The 21,183-nt window shown below is 41.4% G+C and overlaps 3 protein-coding genes across 5 annotated transcripts in view; 2 read left to right on the forward strand and 1 right to left on the reverse strand.

Moving 5' to 3' along the window:
- Positions 1 to 4,069, reverse strand: part of tet1 (tet methylcytosine dioxygenase 1) — a 46,130-nt gene extending 42,061 nt beyond the window's left edge. Inside the window, exons 1-3 of one of the 2 annotated variants that reach the window (XM_030747829.1) lie at positions 3,755 to 4,069; positions 1,604 to 3,202; positions 786 to 1,531 (exon numbers count right to left, since the gene is read on the reverse strand). In XM_030747829.1, the coding sequence (XP_030603689.1) occupies positions 786 to 1,531; positions 1,604 to 3,032 (2,175 nt within the window). In that variant the 5' untranslated portion in view covers positions 3,033 to 3,202; positions 3,755 to 4,069. Of the gene's footprint in view, positions 1 to 785; positions 3,203 to 3,754 lie in introns of both variants that reach the window. The other variant, XM_030747828.1, reaches the window with a different exon arrangement.
- Positions 2,844 to 10,547, forward strand: slc25a16 (solute carrier family 25 member 16). 2 transcript variants are annotated; one of them, XM_030747830.1, is made up of 10 exons: positions 2,844 to 3,081; positions 4,981 to 5,127; positions 6,229 to 6,321; positions 6,405 to 6,538; positions 6,771 to 6,834; positions 7,160 to 7,281; positions 7,385 to 7,451; positions 7,557 to 7,719; positions 7,829 to 7,897; positions 9,904 to 10,060. In XM_030747830.1, exons 2-10 carry the CDS (start codon positions 5,034 to 5,036, stop codon positions 10,058 to 10,060), a joined length of 963 nt encoding a protein of 320 aa, XP_030603690.1. In that variant the 5' UTR covers positions 2,844 to 3,081; positions 4,981 to 5,033. The 2 variants fall into 2 exon arrangements, with proteins under 2 accessions (XP_030603690.1, XP_030603691.1); XM_030747831.1 differs by lacking the exon at positions 2,844 to 3,081 and adding an exon at positions 4,524 to 4,753 and having other exon boundaries at positions 9,904 to 10,547.
- Positions 10,548 to 13,430: 2,883 nt separating this feature from the next.
- alox5a (arachidonate 5-lipoxygenase a) lies at positions 13,431 to 20,106 on the forward strand. The gene is made up of 14 exons (XM_030748167.1): positions 13,431 to 13,580; positions 14,309 to 14,507; positions 14,601 to 14,682; positions 14,766 to 14,888; positions 15,449 to 15,555; positions 15,630 to 15,802; positions 15,960 to 16,106; positions 16,240 to 16,443; positions 16,519 to 16,605; positions 16,893 to 17,071; positions 17,306 to 17,427; positions 17,836 to 17,936; positions 18,754 to 18,924; positions 19,138 to 20,106. Exons 1-14 carry the CDS (start codon positions 13,431 to 13,433, stop codon positions 19,315 to 19,317), a joined length of 2,025 nt encoding a protein of 674 aa, XP_030604027.1. The 3' UTR covers positions 19,318 to 20,106.
- The last annotated feature ends 1,077 nt before the right edge of the window (positions 20,107 to 21,183 follow it).

Here is a 21,183-nt window from a genome sequence, read left to right on the forward strand (position 1 = left end):
AAAATCTCTCAAATTACTTACCCATTCAGACACACAAGTAGACATCACATGCAATCCATAAAACAGTTATAGCGTGGATTACACCATAAATGGCATACACAAACAACAGACAAATACTCCAACCACGTGCTGAAGTCAGCGTGCTGCCAGTCAGCGTGCTGCCAGTCATGTGACAGTTTCTTCCCCTCTCTCAACACAAGGCATTATCTTGATTCTCACAAACTAACCTTAACTACTATTAGCCAACCCCTAACCATGACCTAATCTTAAAACATGTCTGCACCTTGCGGGATTTTTTTATTTTTTTGTCCATATAAGGGAGCCATACCCCCACATGGTAAACGGATTTAGGTCTCCACAGCATTAGTAATACCTGGGCCACACGCAAACACACTCACTTCCCCTTTCACTCAATCCATTTCCCTACAAATAACAGGAAGACAGTGCATACCAGTTCAGTGCATAGCATCTGTTGAAACCCACAGAGTGAATTTACAATCAGAAAGTGAAACCTTCTGTTTCAATTCTCTGGTTTAACTCAACTCTTGATCAGCACTGTTACCAGTGGGTGGCTGAGAAACCTCAGAGATCAAAAGCGATGCACTAAACAGCAAGCACTCTTTTTTCAGCTGATTCAGATCAGCTGTTTGAGCACAAATCAGTTTGATGCATATTCAAACTCAAATCATTGTCTAAATGTATCTCAAATGGAATTAACTGACACTCTGACTATAATAGCAGCTGAGTTGCTATTAGATGTAGTTAAAAGTGTGATATAGCCTCACCTGTGCAGCAGGGTGAGTCTGTGGAGCTGAAGGTCTTCTCCTCTTCAGTTCCACGCACTTCCTCAGCTTACAGATCTGGTGGCCAGTCCTGCGGTTGAGGCAGCAGCTGCACTGGCCACAGCTGATCTTCCTGAGGCACGGCTCGCATGTCCCACACCTACGCCGCTTTTTCCCCTCCTTCCTGTGCAGTTTTGAAGCTGTCCAGGATAGTGAGCTGGTTCCCTCTTGGCCCCAGAATCCGGGCTGAACAGAGAAGCTGGGCTCTCCATACCCTGCTTCTGATTCAGTTTCAAAAGAAAAAGAGGATCGAGTGCTTTCTGAGCTGCAGGAGAAGGTGGAGCTACTATCCAGAGAGGGAGTCGAGATCTTTGGCACCGAGTCCCGCTCTGGCACTGCTACCTGAACCTCTCTGAGGTTTAGTTCACACTCTGCAGCCAGCTGGGAAAGTAATAGTGAGGACCCCACAGGTAGCTCTTTCTGGCTGTTGTGCTCCAGTGGCTCTCGAATGGATTCACTATCTTTGGTTTGTGACTCTGCTGGTGTGCAAGCTAGGCTTTCTCCTTGAGGAAGAAGGATCTCTTGGCTTTGCAGCTGGTGTGGTTCCCCGTGGCAGGAATTCCTCAAGTTGCTAGGTTTGAGGGAGTCTGTACGAATAATAACTGGCATATTTCTTTTCACTACAACAGCCTGCGCCACCAGGGCTGCTTCAGTGACAACTGGGGACACTGGAGGTTGAGGTTTAGCACCATGAGTGGTAGGTTGAATATCTAGGGCTGCTTCAGTGACAACTGGGGACCCTGGAGGTTGAGGTTTAGCACCATGAGTGGTAGGTTGAATATCTATCTTACTCAGAACCTTGTCAAGTGACTCTGAGGTGGAGGGGACTTTGGTGGGATTTGAGGTAGCTGTGTTGGAGACCAGTTGCACACAAGCAGGTGATTCTGACTGTGCTGTCAGTCCCTTGTTAGAATGAGGTGGATCTGGAGTTTGACAGGCTGGAGTGCCAGTTTGGGGGTCAGTGGGATCGATGGAAACATCATTCTCCTCCTGTTTTTTAACTCCATCTTCATTCTCACAATTACCCAGCCTGCAAGTGATGTCCTCCATCTCTTCCACTGTCTCTTTTTGCCTCTGAACTGCCTTTGCTACTTCTATACTCTCTTTCCTCTCACAATTTATCTCCTCTCTTCTCTCATTGTCAACTGTCACTCTTTCATCCATCCTTTTGTCTTCCAATAACAGGACATTGCCTTGCTCTTGTTGGACAGCACATACATCATCTTCCTTATCATCCCTGGCAGGATGATCAAGCTTCTTTTCAAGGATAGAACCGTCATTTCCCTCACAGCTGCCCTGCACCTCCAGTGAGCCTGAGGTGGTTGACTCAGCAGACTCAGAACGGGTTTCTTTACTCTTTTCACTGCAGAGTTTTATTTGTCCATCAACATCATCACCCACTGGGGCTCCAGTGACACTCTTAAGGTCACCTTCACTCTTATGGCTTTCAGTAATTTCCTCTTGCTGGGTTATAGGACCGTCACAGCTGTTATGCACACAGTCTTCCAGTGTGTCATTACACAGTGGTGAATCAGCTTTAAGAGCACTGCCAACTTTAGCACTGTTGACTCTGAGACCCTGGTCTTTGACACTTGCAGGAGTCGCAACCTCTGTTTTCAGATCAACTGGAAGGGTTTCCTCATCATCACAATCTCCCAGATTCTCATTTTTCTCATCAGGAGCTGAATCGTTGATTCTGGTACTCAGTGGCTGGTTTCTTTTGTTTCCGTGCTGGGGTGCTGGTCTTCCCCTAGTGCTCCCCCTGCTGTACTTCCCTCTGCTGCAAGGTTTAGGAGGCTGGCAGGGAGTAATGGACACTTTTGTGCCCCGCTGGGACTTCCTTCGCCCCAGGGAGTCTTGTAACTTGCCACAGTGTTCAGGCGGATTGCTCACCCGTCTAAGCCTTGCAGATCCTGTTACATTTAGGGCATGGTTCACTCCACTGGGGGACCACCTGGGACCTTGAGCAGCAGATCTGCTAACCCCTCTTCCACGGGGACTTTGGCCTGACTGTGCCTGGGCCCTGGTTGTTGAACTTTTGGGTTCTCTGGCTGTCTTCTGGGTCCTCTCTGCAGCTCTTCCTCTGGTTTTATTTGAATTGCAGTTTTGACTCTTGGTCCGGCTCACTTTCTGGCTGTTCTTCCTCTGAGCAGGTGTCTGTATCCTGGTGGGTCTGGTAGTAGCAGGCATGGCTGAGGGTGTGGAGGGGAGGATTTCTGGCAGCCAGCATGGGAGCCAGGTGAATGCTTATCTTTTGCTCTGCACACAATATTTTTTACTTAAAAAAAAAAAATCCTCCTCTTCTGTATTTTAAATGCAAATTATGATGCTGGCCTGATTTTGAAATTGCAGTGCATGACCTATAAAAAGAGAGAAAACAAGAGGGGGAATCAAAACACACAATTACACCATCTTTAAATGCATTTTCATAATAATAACAAACTGTTCATGTAGTCAAACATCACATGACTATAACAATGTAATAACTATAAGAAAGGTCAGGTTTGCCAAGCCTGGGAGCTCTGCTAGGATAAGCAAATGATATTAGGTTGACGTCAATATAATAAAATATTCTGAGTATCATAAAAGCAAACCAGCTATATAAAAACACTATAGCTTCCGCAGCGCAGTTTAAAGGGCAGGCACGTTGAAGAGCACAGGGCTCTGGCCGGAGGTCGGATCCTGTTTTCGTCTTTCTGACTGACGGAAGAGGGGGTTATTACCGTGGAGGAAAAAAAAAAAGCGCCTTCAGTGTCGCTTTCAATTATTGTTTTGCACTTGACCGCTGTCATTAAAATTGCAGAGGTGATTAAAAAAAAACAACGCGACCGGAAAAAGCCCACTTTCGTGCAGCTTGTTTTGTCGCCTGTGTGGTTTTATTTACACGTTTATGGCTGAAATGCGCTACATACCACAGAGAGACAGTTGCACTGTCTGAACTGCTAATAATACCGCGCTCCAACGAGACAGCAAGACCTTGTATTGGTTTCCCTCCTCGGCAAATATAGACCGCTGGTAAGTTCAATCCTCTCCAGACGATGACACATGGGCATGATACGAGAAGAAGCACCGACAGCGTGAACACGCATCGACGGGGAATAGCTGGTTTTCGGCGTGCTTCGTGTAGTCTTTGGGACCACGACACCCGTTAAAATGTAAATCCCTCTTATGTCAATCCATTCAGGGCAGCCCCGCTCACTCTCCCTCCACCAGACGCAGGCTACAGTCTCCGCTGGCCAGAAAACCTCGTCGTCTGCCTCTGAAAGGAAGAGAGGAAAACCTGGAGTGGAGTACAGCTGCCACCCCCCCCCCGCTCCGTGATTCCACCACCTTTGTGCACTTGAATGATACAATCACGGTTTTAGCATACGGAGCAGTCAATAATGGGTAGTTAATTAAACCTGAATAAATATTAGTTGATGTTAGCTTGTTTTTTTTTTCATCTTAGCGGGTTAATAGCTGAAATAGAAGCACACTGGGTTACATTTTAGATTATTTCAAAGTTAAGAAGGCAAATTTCGTCTCACCAGCGTCGTCTTATGTTGCGATAATAAATCAAACGTCGATAATAATGATATTCATAGAGCTGTAAAAACAACTATCAACCGACGTCATCGTGGCGACGTCGCTCGCGTCATTACCCCGCGACTCTCACGCTGAAGCTGTCAGTCGTCTGTGGGCGAAGGGCAAGAGCGTGTTTGCTCTGGTCAAAGCCTTGTATCGATCCATAGTTGTGGAATTCAAGTGGAACTTTAAGCTTTTCAGCTGACCGACAAACTGTGGACTCGATAACAACAAGAAGCATCCAGAGGAATGAGAGAAACGAGAGAAGGAGGCAACTCTGCGGAGGAGGGAAAGAATTGCTAATTTTATTTCGCTGCTGCTGGCTTCTTAATAGTTCAGATTATACTGTGAGTGTGATTTTTATGACACCCATGGGTGTTGTCGTCTCTTATCTTCCTGCTGCTTGTGTTACTAACCATCACAGTTGAGTAATATTCCAGCGAACAACCTTACACAACCTTCATTCAAAACAGACACTTGGCTTTGCTCATGAGGAGGAGGGGGGGTATTTGAATATTTTAAGCAATATCTTAAAACGACACCCACATGCTCACAATTTCGTTTGCTTTTGCAGTGTTTTTACCAAACCGTACAGCCATGGATTTGGCCGATTCCTGAGCAGAGAGGATGACATCGGAGGCTGCGGTCTCCACACCTCCCACCACGAGCAGCACCCCTTCCAAGGGGTACTACTACTGGCTCCGCTCCTTTGTGGCTGGAGGTAGGGTCTGACACATGTGCTGACAAACACATGTTCAGTGATGTCCTCGGGTACAGTTTCTTTGCCTTACTTTTATAAATAAAGCCAAGTTCATTCATCATTATTGTTATCATAATTATTGATAATAATAATAGGCGGCCCACTGCCACCTTGAATTGGATAAGCAGATGAAAATGGATGGATAGATAATAATAATAATTATTATTATTATTATTTATATAGAGTTTTGCCAACACCACAATACACTGCAGTTTTTCCAAAACAAACTTTATAGACCAATAAACTAATAAAAATTACATGTCTTGTTTAGGAAAAAGTGTAAAAGCCAGCTCAGCTGAACTGTTTGATATTAGCCCTTTGGCTAAAGTCAGGCATTTCGTGGGGAGGTTTATTTGCCAGAATGTACTTTATAAACCAAAGTTAGAATTTCCCATCAGAGTGCAAAACGTAAAGAAAAAAGAAAAAAAAAATAACCTCATATGGTCCAACAGCACTGTAAAAGCACTAGCTAAAATGCATTCCAGCGCTGTTTGATTAAAGAACATGAGTACTCTCCTACTAAATCAATCATTATTTTCATATTTAATCTCTGCAGCCTTAAATTGTGCTGTACCTTAAAGACAGTAGTGTAACCCACATGTAATACCCGATTCACATCAATATGCAGGCTTCACAAGCTGGATTTGAGCATGTTTTTGGTTTATAAATTATTTGTTTCAAACACTGAGTTTGTATCAAAGAAACAGGAGTGAATGGTTTGTAATTATTTGGGGTTGTTCCTCTTTCTTCTAATTGTCTCTGGTTATTAACAATTTTTATGATGGCAATTATCATTGTTACTCTTATGATGAAGGGCTTTTTTGATTGTCTGCTCCACCCTTGGTATGGGAAAAACAATAAAACAAGTTCTTTTGACAAGGCTTCCTTTGAGAGGCTGTTTTGTATGTAGCGGACTTTGCCCCAAAGTGGCCGATGTTAAATCCAGCATTGGCATTGTTGTAAAAGAATGTGCCCCATTTCTTTTGCTCATTAATTCTAGATAAATGAAATGAAAATGCCAGTCACTCATTTGTTTCTGAACGATGTTTTCTTGGTTTTTAGGTGTAGCAGGATGCTGTGCCAAGACTACCATCGCGCCTCTGGACAGGGTCAAGATTCTTCTTCAAGCCCAGAGCCCCCATTATAAACATCTGGGTAAAAAAAAAACAAAAAAAAAAAAACAAGTGTTTATTTCCACACATCTGTGCAGGAGTGAAACTTTAGGACTTTCTTTGCAGGAGTATTTTCCACTCTCAGAGCTGTGCCAAAAAAAGAAGGCATCCTTGGCTTGTACAAGGGAAATGGAGCTATGATGGTCAGGATCTTTCCTTATGGAGCCATTCAGTTCATGGCCTTTGACAAATATAAAAAGGTACAGTATGCGTTTTATTGTGGAATGACGTCAAAGGGCAAAGCTATAAAAATAAGTAAACCTGATGGCACAAGATTGGTTAGGGAAATTTGCTGTGTGTTTTGATGCCCATGTGTTTTGTGCTATATTAACACCACAGCATTTTGTTATGGTTTGTGATTGTAAATTTGTTTTTACTGTTTAAACTGTTGACCCTCCGCCCAGGCTGATGTTGTCAGTATCCCCTTTACAGCTGCTAAGTAAACAGATCGGCATCTCCGGACACATCCACCGCCTCATGGCAGGATCTATGGCAGGTAATGATAAGACTTGCCGTCACTGACTGCAGTCAGTGACAGTTGTGTGTCATGCACTCAACTCACATAGATAATGTGCCTTCCTCTTAACTTAACTATCGTTCATAGTTGTTCCTCTTTAATTACTGACCTTGTTTACATTTTTCACATATAGTGATTCTCACAAACTTAATCCTCACAATGTGAGGTCACAGTTTACTATTTTGTGCTGTAAATGTCACAGACACTCGGTCTGCTGCGCCTCTGAATGATAATCGATTCTGGGTTCTTCTTATGTTTACTTGTGTTTGTGTTTTGTTTGGTTCTTTGTTTTTGTTTTTCCCAGGGATGACTGCAGTGATATGCACTTACCCTCTGGATGTAGTCCGAGCCAGGCTGGCCTTCCAGGTGAAGGGAGATCATCGCTACACTGGAATTGTTAATGCTTTCTGCACCATTTACCTTAAGGTGATTTGCTAATGATCAGCTTCTAATAAACTACATGCTCGTCACAAAGATTGCTCAGTTTGCCCTCAGTACCTGATTTTTAAAACATTTTTTTTTTGTAAAGGAGGGAGGCATCTTGGGCTTCTACAGGGGACTTACTCCAACACTTATTGGAATGGCCCCTTATGCAGGTGAATTTTGAGGGGGGGGTTACTTAACTGTTTAATGCTAGTATGTGCGGGACAGCCGGTGTGGCTTCTGTTGCATTAGCTTGACTTACACCTGTATACCCCCAGGTCTCTCGTTCTTCACCTTCGGGACCCTGAAAAGCCTAGGCTTGAAACACTTCCCAGAGCTGCTGGGACGCCCTTCCTCAGACAACCCTAATGTGCTCATTTTGAAAACCCATGTCAACCTTCTTTGTGGAGGGGTTGCGGGTGCTATCGCTCAGACAGCATCGTAAGTGACTGGTTAATTTGTGATGCCTGGCAGGGTTTTGTTAAAGATTACACTTATTTACTGATGACTTATGTGCTGTGTTGTATGTCTTGTCATTGTATGTCATTAGGTACCCCTTGGATGTGGCTAGGAGAAGAATGCAGTTGGGTGCTGTGCTTCCAGATTCAGAGAAATGTGTGTAAGTATGAATGTTTTTGCTCTCTGCTGTTCGCTACATTAAACCAATCTATACAATGTAAATACTTAAGAAAAATTCTGACCATGCATATATATACATTTATATTTTCTAGTATAAATAGAAGAAGTTTTCATTCTAAAATGGAAAGAAAACAAACAAAGAAATAAAAAGATCCCTGAGGATTGTGTTTTTATGAGGTCTGACATGTTTTTAGACTCACTGGCCACTTTATTGCTAGTACTGGGTTGGACCCTCCTTTCAGAACTGCCCTAATTCTTCATTGCATAGATTCACTAAGTTGAAACATTCCTCAAAGAATTTGGTCCATATTGACATGGGATAAACTATTGGTTTGAATCATGGATGTGCGGCTCACAAATCTGCAGCAACACCATCAATAGTTTATCCCATTGGATGGATTGAGATCTAGTGACTGTGGAGTACAGTGAGTACAATACAGTGAACTCATTGTCACGTTCAAGAAACCAGTTGATCTGAGCTTTGTGACATGGTGCATTATCCTGCGGGAAGCAGCCATCAGAAGATGGGTACACTGAGGAAATAAAGGGACATGGTCAGCTGCAGTACTCGGGTAGGCTGTGGCATTTAAACGATGCTCAGCTGGCAATAACGGGCCCAAAGTGTGCCATCTGAACCATCTGAATGTCACAACAGGAATCGAGACTCATCAGATCAGGCAACATGTTTCCAATCTGTGCAAATTGGAGCCTCGGTTTCCTGTTCTGATAAGAGTGACCCTCAGTGTGGTCTTCTGCTGCTGCAGCCCATCTCTCACAAGGTTTGACATGTTGTGCATTCAGAGATGCTCTTCTGCATAGCTTGTTTGTAACAAGTGGTTATTTGAGTTACTGATGCTTTCCTATTAGCTGGAAGCAAGCGCTTGCCATTCTTCTCTGACATCTACCATCAACTTGGAATTTTCACCCAGAGAGCTGCCGCTCACTGGATATTCTCTCTTTTTTTTGGAACATTCTCTGTAAACCTTAGAGATGGTTGTGTGGGGAAAATCCCAATAGATCGGCAGTTTCTGAAATTCTCAGACCAGCCCAACTGGCACCAACAACTATGCCACATTCAAAGTCACTTTAATCACCTTTCTTCCCTTTTCTGCTGCTCTGTTGGAACTGCAGGTCAGTTTGACCATGTCTACATGCCTAAATGCATTGATTAGGTGCCATGTGATTGGTTTATTAGATATTTGCATTAACAAGCAGTTGAACGGGTGTTTTTAACAAAGTGGCTGGTGAACATATGTAACACATTTAGTACTGAGGGTAATAATAGAAAAACACCTCACTCATCACAGTGCTCATGTTTTTTTTCCTTTCATAAGTAAGCTAAACACATATTTGGTGCTCATGCCTGTTCTTTAAAAAGACACACATCAGTTGTTATGCATTCTGCAAGATGAGCTCATTTGCTTCCTGTTTCCTTCTTTCGCTTCACTGGTACTAGTGCTTGTACATTGACCGAGGAGCCCCCCTCCTAAAAACATTGATTCCACATTTTTTTTTGTAAGAAGAGTTTGATTAACTGAACGATTAAATGTGGAGAGAATTCCACAGGTTTTGGATCTATTGACTACAGATATGGTGCTATAGATACTGTAGATAAGCAAGTTAAAGGCCAAAACCTTTAGTAATGTAGTAACTACAGCATACATACTTCTCATAGCTGTAAAGTTCACAGATGCCAGTACAAACACTCGCACCCTTCTTGCATTTTGTTTACCCATTTTATTTAACATTTTTGGATGTTTTAACAAGTTCCAGTTCATACATCATTACCCAAGACTCAGGATTTTCTGTGATGATTACAGTTGATTTATTCAGTGTTATATGCCAAGAAAAAAAAAAAAATCATTTAAAGTAAAAAAATCTAGGATGTTAAATGATCACATTGAAAAACAGTTTTGTTTTGTTTTTTCTTTTCTGTTCTAAAAAGTGTGTAATTTTTTGTTGTTGTTATTATTTTCACCATAACAGGTCACTGAGCAAGACGCTGAAGTACGTATATAATACGTTTGGGATCAAGAAAGGATTGTACCGAGGCCTTTCTCTCAACTACATCCGCTGTGTCCCCTCCCAGGCTGTGGCCTTTACCACCTATGAGTTCATGAAGCAGGTCCTCCACCTGAACTAGACTGTTTTTGTACCTTTCGAGCTGCACCTGGGCCTGTGTGCTCCTAGTCACTGAGCAGAGCGACTTCAGTGCTTCCTTCGTCTGAGGGTCACTCACTATGTCTTAAACTCCTAAATGTGGGAGCTGCCTTTTCCTTGAGTTCACTGAAGGAGGAAACCGTGTATCAACTGAAAAAGTGAAATGTTTTGCATTGGTGATTCACCACTTCATAAAAGATTTTTTTGCATTCTTTTATGCTTTATCAACAGGTGCAGTCTGCAGCACAATAACCCAGATTTTTTTTTTTTTCCCTCATCATTTATAGCACACAGTGAGCATAGATGTCCACATGCAGTTATATCGTCCTATTTTCTAACTTGGCAAAGAAATTAGAAGTTAAAGAAATTTTTAGTTGCATCAAAGGATCAAACTAGCTCTTCAAAAACTATATTTTTATTTTTTTGTACAAAAAATACATTAATATGTTTATTATTTATCATATCTTCATTTTATCAACTTGGTAAAATGTAGCTTTGGCTGAAAATTGAGAGGAATTGTAAAATAATTTATGTGTTTATAATATTTAAAGCTTAGTGTTTGCTTAATTTTAGGAAAATCTCTCTGTTGTGCATCTTTGCTTTTTTTTTTTTTTTTTTTTTTTTTGCACATTTCACCTGCATATTTTTGAAAGATGCTGTGACATGTGTGCTACATGATTTTTAGTTTGAAACAACTCGCATTTTATTGCCAGATCTCAAATTACACCTACTGTATACATTTTCAAATGCTGAAAAACCTCTGCTCCTCTGTTTGATGTGCTGTTAGATGTTTAGCTTGTATATTTGATTAGATCAGTGGTCTTCACACAGATATTTTGAGATGTTTAAGATGCTGAGATTTTGATTCTGGGGGGCTCGATTGCCAGATGGGACTCAAGAGGAATTTGCACTTAATGACTGTAGCTCTATTTATTGATTTAGCGACCTGTTGCCACTGGGTGGCAGCACTGATATGTTTTGTTTACTGTTGGAGCCGCACACATCATTCACATAAAGTTCATAAGGTCTTGCAAAACAAGACCGATTAAGGAGCTTGGGTTTGTTTTAACCACAACAACATTTAGATAGTGAGAATCATATATTCAGTGTTTCACTGGAGTTATTGTCTCAAAAAACTGATCATTAATTACTGAAGGAAAATGATATTTTGATCATTTTCACCACAGGCCTTCAAGTCACCAACAACTTTTGTGTGAGGCTCCTTAGTTTTTGAACAGGCATCCTAGTTTTTTAGCCTCTTGCCTTCTTTTGCATTCAATGTCTCACTTCTTCAGAGTGAGGGGAATGTTTTATTAATGTCTGCGTGATGTAGCTGATACCTCAGTTTTAACGTGTGTGTTTGTACATGAATGGGGGACGGAAAGCACAAAAGGCAGATCTTTCGAAACGGTGCTTTCCAACCTTACGGGTTTGTGAATCTTTCAAATGAAATTGTCTGCGTACTACTTTTTTTTTTAATCACATTTTGCACGTGTCCATCAAAGAGGGATTTTCCAACGTGTGAACACACATAATCTCATTTGAATAGCTGCTCGAGATGTGGAGAGGAACACTGCGGTGTTTCACATAAAAGTAAATATTAATCGACAACACAACCGCAAATTTGTACAGAAGATGACTTTTTTTTTTTTCTGATTTCCTGTCCCTTCATAGAGTAAAGTAATTCTTAATCCACTGAAGTCCTGCAAGTTTTAGATTTTAAATTTACAGTGTGGGCCGGTTCAGCCTGATCTTTAATGATTCTGTGGCCACATTCATGATGTGACTGTTTGGAGGGGGTAGACCCTCAGGTTAGAAACCACTGTTATAGCATACTGCAATATGCCAAAATTTCATACAAATTATTGAGCAGCTATAAGGACACAACTGCAAGCAGCTTGATGCCTTGTGTCTAAAGGTGTTGTTGGAGAAAGTCTACAAATATCTGAACAAAATTCTCCCATACCAAAAGTTTAAAACTTAAATGTGCCGGTAAGAGAGTCCTCTGTGTGACTTGATTTCAGTAAATAAATACGGCATACCCACATTCATGAGTCAGTTAGGCGTGTAATCACTCCTAAATAACTAATGACAAGTTGCAGCTACTTTCAGGAAACATTCAGCACTCATTCATCCAGACTATGTGTGCGCTTTCATCAGTTTTTTCTTTTTTTTTTGTTCCTCTTATTTCCATATTAGGATTTTAAAAACAGGATTCTTCAGTTATTGCCCCTACAGCTCACTGCAACTAGGAAACGGATCGTTATCCTTCAGATGTTTGTGGAAATGTACAACCAGGCTGGATGAGACTGAAAGAATATATATCGTTTTGAGAATGAACAATGAAAATGTCTTATTTGTTTGTCAGTTTTATTTTCTGACTTTGTACTGGTTCAGTTCTACCTGCTGTGCTTTTTATAAGCAGTGTCTGAATAAGATAATTACATGCCATCTTTTCAAAACTGCTCTAAGTCTCGTATCTTTATTGCAAGCTTCTGAAGCTGTCAGCCCTTATTACTCCAGCCAAGTATGAGGAGCAGGGCTTTCCTGGCTTGCTTTTATCATTTAAGAAGGAAAAAAAAACCCCTTTTGAATCCAGTTGGTGAAGAAGCAGCAGCTTCATGCCATTTCCCACTTGGAACTTGGCACGTATGGATACCTGTTCATGCTGATGTTATATTTTCCTCTGTAAAACCACAGAGGGTCCTCTCTGATGCATTTGCATTTATTTCACTAAAAATACTACCCGCTGTTGTCCAATGGCACCCACTGATTTGACTTGTAAATCTCACTGGCAAAAGATACACCTGATATAGGCGCATATATTCTTTGATTCATTTCCTCCTCAAATTAGTTAAAAACAGTTAAACATCCTAAATTAAAAATTCAATTATTTTCTATTTTAGCACAGGAATTCGTTCTGTTGTGATTTTATTTTTTAAAAAAGTGGAATTTGATATCAATTTCTGGAACAAGACACCTTTTCCTGTGTCCACATTCATGTCTGTATGCTCCGAACCACCTGCAGTAACAGGAAAAAGAGATGCATTATATTATGACCTCATTTCCAGTCAAATGGTGAAGATCGGTTACATCACAGAAAGGCCAGGCTCTGCGCCTGCCTCTGTCACCTACACATTGTCTTGATACTTGGAGTGTTTAAGAGTTGTAGCAAGAAGTGAGAAGTTTACATCAGTGAAGGAAAGTTTTAGGCAAAAAGGGGAACTAAGAGCTGCTAAAATTCTCAGGCTCAACCTTTCATAGGTGAAAATAGAAAAGATTTTCTGCAGATTTCTTCACCTTCAGAGGCTGTTGGGACATTTTTGGAGTCCACTTTGTCCTGTGTGATCGCCATGCCTTCTTATACAGTCACCATTGCCACAGGGAACCAGTGGTTTGCAGGGACGGATGACTACATCTATATTACACTTGTGGGCACGGAGCAGTGCAGCGAGAGAACACTTCTGGACAAGCCTCTTTACAATGACTTTGAGAGGGGAGCGGTAAGTGATGTTACAGTGCTGTGAGCATGAAAGTGTGGAACATGCTTTTCATTTTTATCTTCTGTTTAATGATGATAAACAAGTTCTGTCCCAAACTTGTACTCCAGTGATGGATACGGTGCAGCTTTTTTCTGTTTCAATTACAAATAGCATAACATGATGAGATAATCAGTAAGTTATTAATGTAGCACCTTTTACAATAAGAAGTCACATGTTTTTCAGTGCAAAACAAAATTACCCACACTAGTAAAGCCACCTTCTGCTAGTACCTTGGTGCCAAACAACCACAGGAAAAGCCCAGAGGCACTGTGTGCATGCTTCAATAAATCGGAACTGTTTGAGGAGCAGGAAGGGGGCTTATATAATATTATGCAGGTGGTTTTAATGTTAAAGTTGATCTGTATATATCTACAGATATATGGGCTTTTTGAGCTGATTTTTGAAGGTGGCTCAAGTTCTAAAAAAATAAAATTTGCTCATTTTCATTATTATACCATCATATTATAGGTATTAAAATTCCTTAGATTGTTCAGTGAAATTGTTAAAAATATGTCTTTCTATTTTATGTATTTAACTGTTTTTTGTTTGCTTAGAAATATCCAAAATTAGAACAAAAACAGGAAAAAAAGGTAGAGGTGGCAGTGATGCGTTTCACCTTTTTCCCCTTTAATAATAACCTGATAATTTTCACCATTCACCTTTTACAATAACTGTTGACCACACTGCAGGTGGACTCCTATGATGTGAGAGTTGGGGAGGACTTAGGTGACCTTGTCCTGGTGAAAATTGAGAAGAAGAAATACTGGGTACAAGATGACTGGTACTGCAGGTACATCACGGTTAAGACCCCATCTGGAGACTACTTGGAGTTCCCCTGCTTTCGTTGGCTGGTGGATGACAAGGAAGTGGTGCTTCGAGATGGACGAGGTGATCATCAGTTGGTTGGTTTGTTTTCCAGACAAACCACGTTTTAGCTTGTTTATCTGTAATCCGTAGAGTTAAACACTTTTTCTGTTGTAGCACATCTGCCTCAAGATGATAAGACTAGTCTGGTCAAGCAGCACAGACAGAAAGAGCTGGATGGGAGGAGAAAAACCTACAGGCAAGTTTATGCCACACATGCAGTTTGCAGTCATGGTATAGCAGGCTGATGAAGCTTTCTAACAACACTGCGGCACTTTATAGATGGAAAGAGTGGCAGCCAGGCTTTCCTATGAGTATAGACGCTAACCGACACAAGGATTTGCCCCGGGATATCCAGTTTGACAGTGAGAAAGGAGTGGACTTCATTCTGAACTACAGTAAGGCGTAAGTGCTCCCGCTGACAGCTGCGTGTAAAGGTGAACATGTCAGAGGAGTTTTAACCCCCTTTCAATGCAAAGCATTCATAATCACACGGCGGGCTGATGCCTGATGGCCTGCTTCTATTTTCTGTACTCAGGACTAACTGGAAAAAAGAAACAGTGGTGTCATTGTGTGTTTATCACCAGGGACATTTGCATTGCGCTTTTAGGCAGATATGTGAACTTGCATATAGATGCACTAACACAAAACACAGCTGTTTGCATCATGTAGCCAGCCGAGCTGAACAAAAATAAATCGAATCTAGAACGAGTCATCCAGTTTTGACAGAAATGCTGCAGTTTTGTGGACAGAATTGATAATAAATTTGGTAGTAGCAGTAAAAAGTGATCATAACTGCATCATAAAACATCATTTTCTTTTCCAGAGATGACTTTGACCCCAGTGATCGATTGACTTATTGCTCAAAAAGACCTCAGATTTTAGATTCTTTGGTTTTCTCGATAAGAATATTGTGATTAAATATGGCTATAGTGATGATGATGATGATGATGATGATTTTCCAGCATAGAGAACCTGTTTGTGAACCAGTTCATGCACATGTTCCAGTCCTCCTGGAGCGACTTCGCCGACTTTGAGAAAATCTTTGTGAGAATCAAAAACACAATCTCAGGTCAGCTGCACTTACATTACATTACATTTCATCACTATACATTGCATTGTGTTATATTATATTATGTTATGCAGAGTATGTCATGGAACACTGGAAAGAGGACTTCATGTTTGGATACCAGTTTCTGAATGGCTGCAACCCAGTATTGATCCAAAAGTGCAAGAAGCTTCCTGACAGCTTTCCTGTCACTCATGAGATGGTTGCTGTCAGCCTGGAGAGGGAGCTGACCCTGGAGCAGGAAATCAAGGTGCGCATGTGCTATGTTTGTTTCTCTGAATCCGCTGTTTCTGTCAGGGTGAAAAACTTTGTCAGGTTTATTTTGACAGCGATGAATTTTGACAGCAGCTGCAGGTTTCTTTAACTCTCCCACTAACGCACAATATAAACCAGTGTTCTGACTCCAGGCAGGTAACATCTACATAATAGACTACAAGCTGCTAGACGGCATCACTCCAAACAGCACAGACCCTTGCACACTGCAGTACGTGGCAGCTCCAATCTGTTTGCTGTACAAGAACGCTCAGAACAAGATCATGCCCATAGCCATACAGGTACAGTGATGCTTAACAGCAACAGTTGTTTGTTACACCATTTTTTAACTAATATTTCCTATTGAAGCTGAAATTTCAGTACAACTGAATTCTGCTTCTCTCATTTTTTTCATTCCTCACTTGTTTTTCCCAGCTTGGCCAGATTCCAGGTGAAGACAACCCAATCTTCCTGCCAACTGATGGTCAGTATGACTGGCTGCTGGCCAAGATCTGGGTCCGCTCGTCCGATTTCCACTACCACCAGACAATCACACACCTACTCCGGACACATCTGATGACGGAGGTGTTTGGTATCGCCATGTACAGGCAGCTTCCTGCTGTTCACCCTGTATTTAAGGTAAAACTGTGGCTTATTAATAGATATCATGACTTACTGATTCATTGCTTCACTGGCTGTTCATCCTTCTCCCAGCTAATCATCCCACACGTTCGTTTCACCATCGCAATCAATACCAAGGCTCGAGAGCAGCTCATCTGTGAGTGTGGCATCTTCGACAAGGTGAGCTTGTGGATGTTTAGAAGAGCAGCACAGAAAGAACAGAAGTGTTTGGGTTAAACGAGGGGACACTTCAGTCACTCAGCAGCAAGCTGAAGTGAGTCTTCCTTGACTAGAAAAACACTGAGGCTTTGATTTTGAAGTAAAAGCAAATAAAAATCCAACTAACACGGATAATGAAGAAATGATGAGGTGGGGAAATTGGTGAAAGTGCATTCATATTGAAGACTGAAAGTAAAATCATTAGCTGAAGCTGATCAATAAGGATGATGTTCTCCATCCTCATCAAGGCAAACGCAACAGGCGGAGGTGGTCACGTCCAGATGATTCAGAGGGCTATGAAGTCTCTGACCTTCAGGTCTCTGTGCTTCCCTGATATGATCAAGTCCCGCGATATGGACAGTAAGGAGGAGATGCCGAACTACTTCTACAGGGATGATGGCTACGAGGTGTGGGAGGCTACCAAGAGGTGAGGAACAACCTTTTAAAAATGTAGATAAACAGCGCTAAGAAAGCGTTTATAAGGGAGTGAATGCAGTCATGAGAAAGGATGAACAGTGAGAAGTGTAGGAACATTTCATTTGTGGTGTGTTTGTGTGCGTGTGTTTGCTTTGGAGAGAGAGTAACAGAATTAAGTAAGAGAAGTTACAGCATTTTTTTTCCTTCCTCTGTATGTGACAATTATCTGTTTTCTTCGTGGCAGGTTTGTCTCTGATGTGGTGCATATTTATTACACAAGCGATGAGAGGGTGCAGGGAGATGAAGAAATCCAGGCCTTCATTAAAGATGTGTGCAGCTTCGGTATGCAGGACCTCGATTTCTGCGGTGAGGTGTTGTTTTGCATGAGTTTTCTTTTAGTAATGCACCATCCAACAAAACACACCACCCAACCATCCATTCATTACTTTTTTTCTCAAGGAGAAAACACGTTCACTCGCCCTCCTAGTGTGGTATTTTCTTTAAGACAGGTATGACAGGGAACAGACAGCATTATAAATTCAAATCTGCTCTCTCATGGATGAACAGTTTTAGGGTGAAAAAGGGAAGCCACAGGAGTCTGATGGTGTCACTGCCTGAGCCCCAGTGTTGTAATACTTCTCCTGCATTTCACTGCTTTTGTCTATTTGAGTGCATTGTGCAAGAGTACTTGCAAATGCTTGCAAAAGAAAAAAGCGGTTTTGCATAGATTGAAGCTCACTTTGTCAGTTCTGTGTTCCCACACTGTGTGCACAGAGTTTCCCAAGTCCTTGAAGTCACGGGAGGAGCTGATAGAGTACCTGACCGTTATTATCTTCACTGCCTCAGCCCAGCATGCAGCAGTCAACTTTGGACAGGTAAATAGTAGCATGTCAAGTGGAAATTCAATGACTTTTGTGTCATAAGATGAATTTATCATAAAAAATAGTAAAAATATTGGGGAAAACACTTTGCTATTGCAGAAGTTGTATTAGTACAGAAAAACCTTTTTTATACATGGTTCCTACCAATGCATCAATGTGTACATTTAAAACCAGCAGCAAGATTTTACTGCTGTAGCCGACTAAGGTGAAGCTAGTGGTGACTACATTCCTCACAGCACTGTTCTGGTTTTGGTTAAAAAATAAATAATATTAAATAAAAAAATTAACAATAAAAAAAATGATTCAGGCTTAATTTTTGTAAACTGAAGGTCAGTGGAGTAACTTGTCTCAGAATTTAGTGCAGGTTAATGCAACGGTCAGCAGTTCAGTCCCCGGCCCCTGCAAACAGCATGCCCTTGGACAAGATACTGAATGTCAACGCATCCACTGGTGTGTATGATAGAGGTGTTGTATGAATCTGGGAGTGAATGTGGATGGTGGTGTAAATGCAGTTTGAGTTTTCAGAGTATGCCAGAAAAGTAATACACAATTTCACCATGAGAACATTATATTTTTCATAGTAAAAGAAACTTTAACTCCATTTATTGCTCTGGTCATTCATGTGTTTCCATTTTTTTTTTTTTTTAACGTATCAAGTACAGTGCAGTGTTTTCTTGTGAAGTCGACTTTAAGTGTAAAAACAGAAAGCATCAGAAAATGGAAATGCTCAGAGTGTTTTTCCCCTCAAACTTGTACTGTAGCACAGCACTTGAGTAAATGCACACACTATATCTTTGTGTACATTGTGTAGTATGACTGGTGTTCCTGGATCCCCAATGCTCCCTCTACCATGCGGAAACCCCCGCCCAACAAGAAGGGCCTGGCAAGTGTGAACTTGATCGTCGAGAGCCTCCCCGATCGCGGACGCTCCAGCTGGCACCTGGGGGCTGTCTGGGCCCTCAGCCAATACCAAGAGAATGAAGTAGGCTGTGCAGGCGCACAGACAATAATTCAAACACTTTCAGATCTCAGCACAGACACACAGCCAAAACAATCAGAAGTTTGATAGAAACTATACATTTCTCATTTCCCAAGACGCTCTCCAGCACTTCAGCGTGTAGTTTTTTTTTTTTTTCTTTTTCCTTGTGGCGTTCCTCCAGGCTGAATAACCTATCATGTCTCGCCCTTTCTGCAGCTGTACCTGGGAATGTATCCTGATGAGCACTTCACAGAGAAGCCGGTGAAAGATGCCATGGCAAAATTCAGGAAAGAGCTGGCAGAGATAACCAGCTCCATCAAGAAGAGGAATGAGGGAAAGAAGCTACCATACTACAACATGTCCCCTGACAAAATCCCAAACAGTGTCGCAGTTTGAGGAATAATAATAACAACAACAATAATAAAAGACTTCTTTAGGGGAGATGATCATACTTATTATATTGCAGTACTGCTAATGTTACTGAGCTGTCCAAACATGCTGTTAGAAAACTCTCTGTCACTTGAGTGTGATTGTGACACTTGTTTTTTAACCATGTAATATTGCATCTCAAAAAATCAGAATATTGTGAAAAGGTTTGGGGCTTTTTTTGTATGTAAAGCCGTTTTTGTTTGTTTTAATTATGCTGTTCATGTCTGACAGCTCATGAAAATCATTAATCCAGTATCTCAAATTATTAGAATATTTTCAAAATAAGATTTAATACCCAAATTCTGAAAAATAAGTTCATTTATATACGCAATACTTGGCTGGAGCTCTTTTACCACAAAGTACTGCATCAGTGCAGTGTGGCACTGCTGAAGTGTTGCTGAAGCTCATGTTGCTTTGACAGCAGCCTTCAGCTTGCCTTTATATTTGGGTCAGGTGTTTCTCATCTTTCCCTTGACAATATCCCACAAATTCTCTGAGGGGTCAGGTCAGGTCAGGTAAGTTGGCTGGCCAATCAAACACAGTAATAACACAATCTGTGTTGTGTTGTGCTTGATAAAACACAGTGAACCAACCACCACTAACACCAGCAGATGACATGGCACCCTGAATCATCATAAACTGCAGAAACTTCATACTGGACTTCAAACACCTTGGATTCTGTTGCACTGCTGCCTCACAGCAAGAAGGTCCTGAGTTCAAATCCACCTTTCTGTGTGGAGTTTGCATAGGTTTCCTCCCACAGTCCAAAGACATGCAGTCAGTGGGGTTAGGTTACTTGGCGATTCTAAATTGCCCACAGGTTTGAATGCTTGTCTGTCTGTCTGTGTTAGGCCCTGTGATAGGCTAGTGACCTGTCCAGGGTGTACCCTGCCTCTTGCCCTGTGGCAGCTGGGATAGGCTCCAGCCCCCCAGTGACCCTGAAAAGGATAAGTGGAAGAGAATGGATGGATGAAAAGAGGATTTTTCATCTTTTCATCTTTCTCTCCTTAGCCCAGGGAAGACACTTCTAACAGGAGCAGCTTGCTGTTATGAATGTGACTCCTTTCTTTGTAGCTTGTAGCTCCTTTCCTGAAGATGTCTCCGCTGCAGTCCTTATGAAGCTCTCCCAAGTTCTTGAATTGACTTCTCTTGATAATCTCCTCAAGGCTGTGGTCACCCCTGCTGCTTGTGCAGCTTTTCCTACCACATTTTCCCCATCCAGTAAGTTTTGATGTGGCTCCTGTGACCTTTTATAGCTTACTCTCCTCATGGAGGGTGGTGACAATCATCATCTGGACAACTGTTAAATCAGCAGCCTTCCCCATGATGGTGGTTTCGTGTACTGAACTAGACCAAGAGATCCATGATATGGTTATATAGTCTGAACAGTATTTATATATTTGAACTGGAAATGAAATATTCTAAAAATGTGAGATGTTGACTTTCTGATTTTCATGAGCTATAAGCCATAATCATCAAAATTAAAGCCAAAAAAGGCTTGAAATATTTCAGTTTGTTAGACTTTCATCTATTCTATATTAATCAACTTTTTTTGAATTACCAAAAAAATTAATTCATGTTTTTTTAAAAATAGATCCACAGATATGTGTGTTGTCTTTATGTACTTAAGTGATGCTGTCTTTTCTTGTTTTGCCCAAGCAGAGAGCCATTAAGAGGTTGAGAGGAGGAAACCATATTTTGTGCTTCATGGTGTGTGTAAAGTTTTAATTTCTGTCATGGAAAAGTTTGAGGACAGCGATCGGTGAGCTGAACATTTCTGCCAGTGGAACTACAACTTCTTTAAGTGCTGGTTAAAGAACTAATTTCAAAATT

This window comes from Archocentrus centrarchus, chromosome 15 (genome assembly GCF_007364275.1).
Source record: "Archocentrus centrarchus isolate MPI-CPG fArcCen1 chromosome 15, fArcCen1, whole genome shotgun sequence".
NCBI lineage: Eukaryota > Metazoa > Chordata > Actinopteri > Cichliformes > Cichlidae > Archocentrus > Archocentrus centrarchus.